This window comes from Primulina huaijiensis, chromosome 13 (assembly GCF_012295235.1).
Source record: "Primulina huaijiensis isolate GDHJ02 chromosome 13, ASM1229523v2, whole genome shotgun sequence".
Taxonomy (NCBI): domain Eukaryota; kingdom Viridiplantae; phylum Streptophyta; class Magnoliopsida; order Lamiales; family Gesneriaceae; genus Primulina; species Primulina huaijiensis.
In genome coordinates, this window is record NC_133318.1 from 6,772,054 (window position 1) to 6,774,571 (window position 2,518).

Here is a 2,518-nt window from a genome sequence, read left to right on the forward strand (position 1 = left end):
GAAATACGCGATATATGAGATCCATGAAGATCGCCGGAGTATTAGTCAATCCAAAATGCTTCACAAAAAACTCATAAAGCCCATAACGCGTTCTGAAATTCGTCTTTGAAAATACTGAAGCTCCTTGAAATTGATCGAAAAAAATCTTCGATTCGGGGTAATGGATACTTATTCTTCACTGTCACTCTATTCAACTCTCTGTAGTCGATGCACAGCCTTATGCTCCCATCATTTTTTTAACAAGCAGTACTGACGCGCCCCTTGGAAAGAAACAAGGGCGAATAAATCCCTTGTCTAGCAGCTCTTGAATTTGATCTTTTAATTCCTTCATCTCGGTACGTGACAGGCAATATGGTGCCTCAGAAATCGGCACGGTACAAGACATCAACTTAATAACAAATTCCACCTCTCGCTCGGGTGGGATACCAGAAACATCGTCGGAGAACACGTTCGGAAATTCCTTGACAATCTCCACATCCTCGACCGACCGATTGTCAGTGTTGGGTACATATATAATACTAGCATGAAAACCTTGACAACCTCTCCAGATAAGCTTCTTTGCAAGGATGCAGGAAATGATTTGCGGCATTTGATTGTTTCGTGCAGCCTCAAAGATGAACGCTTTATCATTGGGCAGTCTAATAGATACTGACCTCCATTGGAAATCCATAGTAGCTCCGTTCAGTGTGAGCCAATCCATTCCCAAAATAATGTCGAACTCGGGCATTGGTAATACAATAAGGTCTGCTCGAAAGGCATTTCTCTGCAATTTGAGTTCCACATCCTTAATCATGATTGTAGAGACCATACGTTTGTCAAAAGGCACTGTAACTCTGAATCCCAACTCTACGTCCATTGGAAAGATTCCCAATCGTTTCACGAATGATTCGGATATGAAAGAATGTGTAGTTCCATAATCTAGAAAAGCGTAGGTAGCTACGCCCTCTAATAAAACTCTGCTTGTGATAATGTTCGCATTATTCTCGATTAAGGCCATAAAGTTTTAGAAATTTCCTACCTTCTAGGCGTTTCTAGTTTCCCCATATTAGCATCTCAACCCTTAAATTTCAAAATTTTCCAAAAGACCCCTTAATATTTCAAAACTTGTACATTAGTCCTAGGAAATTTTGAATTTTGCCAATTAACCTCTAAAAATTTTCGAATCATACTAATTTTTCCTCAATAATTTACGAAAATTTTATTTAGTCCCTTTAATTTTCAATCTTCTACAATTTGATCCAAATGGTTAATGTTTGAAAGAATTCATTTCCTTAAACCCTAGAATTTGAAACATGCAATTCTAAGTCATCAAGTTGCATGCACCTTAATTCAATTCTAGCATTCATGCTTATTATCTCAAGAAATAAGGATATTTAAAATGCTTGAATAGTCGGAGTACCTGTAATAAGCGTAGTTTCTGGCTCCACTTGCTCAGCGTACATCACATAGGCCCTTCCAGTCGTGGGTTGCTTAAGCTTTGCGTTGCTTAGGCCCTTCCACATTTAAAGAACTTGTAGGTGCCCCACATGCACTTGCTGTAGTGATGGCGATTGAACTCCTTGCAAAGTGGCCTTTCCTCAGTCTTTGGGACGTTTTCTTTAGGAGGCTATCCTTGTGGTTTGTATTGTCCTAGCCGCTTCGGTGGTCCCGTAAAGGGATTCTTGTTCTGCTAACTTGATTGATGGTTACGGTTTCTTTTGCACTTCATCTCCCAGTCAATGTCTTTCAGAGATTGCTCGGATCGAAAGGCTTTAGCAACGACAGTAGTATAGTCAATAGAGTCAACGAGCATCACATCTCGACGGATCGTCGGCCTCAATCCATCCAAAAAATGTCGTAACTTCTCCGCAGCATCATTGGCAATCAAGGGCACAAAATAACAGCCCCTATCAAACTTCTGCACAAACTCAGCAACAGTCAAGTACCCTGGTGGAGACTCATAAACTCTCTCTTCAATCTTGAACGAACGTCGGTAGTGAAATATTTATCATAGAATATCCTCTTGAAATCCTCCCAAGACAGAGTCACTAGATTCACTCCTCGCTCCGCTCCCTCCCACCATAAGGAAGCGTCGCCCTTCAGCTGAAAGATTGTACAACGAACTCGATCAGCATCCGTCATATCCATATACCTAAAGATCACCTCTAAAGATATAATCCATCCCTCAGCCACGAATGGATCAGTAGTGCCAGAAAAATCCTCGGGGTTCATCCTCCTAAATCGCTCATAGAATGCTTCCGGTCGGACTCTCGCACCATTTCCCACGTTCTGCTCTAGTAAACGAGCTATACCAGTTAGTACACGGGCACTAGCATCCTAATTAGGTGGAGGATGTGGAATCTCCTCCTCCTGCATGTCCTCATTATTAATACGACGAACCCGTCTAGGAGGCATCTCTGTACAAATCGTCCGTACCACGTAACCAACATGCTTTTAACATTTTAAATGAAACATGCATCTAACCTCGTATCTAATGTATCAAAAAAATCATTTAGAGTTCAGCGTATAAAATCAAAAG

General features: G+C 41.1%; 1 protein-coding gene across 1 annotated transcript; it reads right to left on the reverse strand.

Moving 5' to 3' along the window:
* Nucleotides 1–217: 217 nt before the first annotated feature.
* LOC140991175 (uncharacterized) lies at nucleotides 218–997 on the reverse strand. The gene has a single exon (XM_073461129.1). The coding sequence runs from the start codon at nucleotides 995–997 to the stop codon at nucleotides 218–220; it is 780 nt and encodes a 259-aa protein (XP_073317230.1).
* Nucleotides 998–2,518: the final 1,521 nt, after the last annotated feature.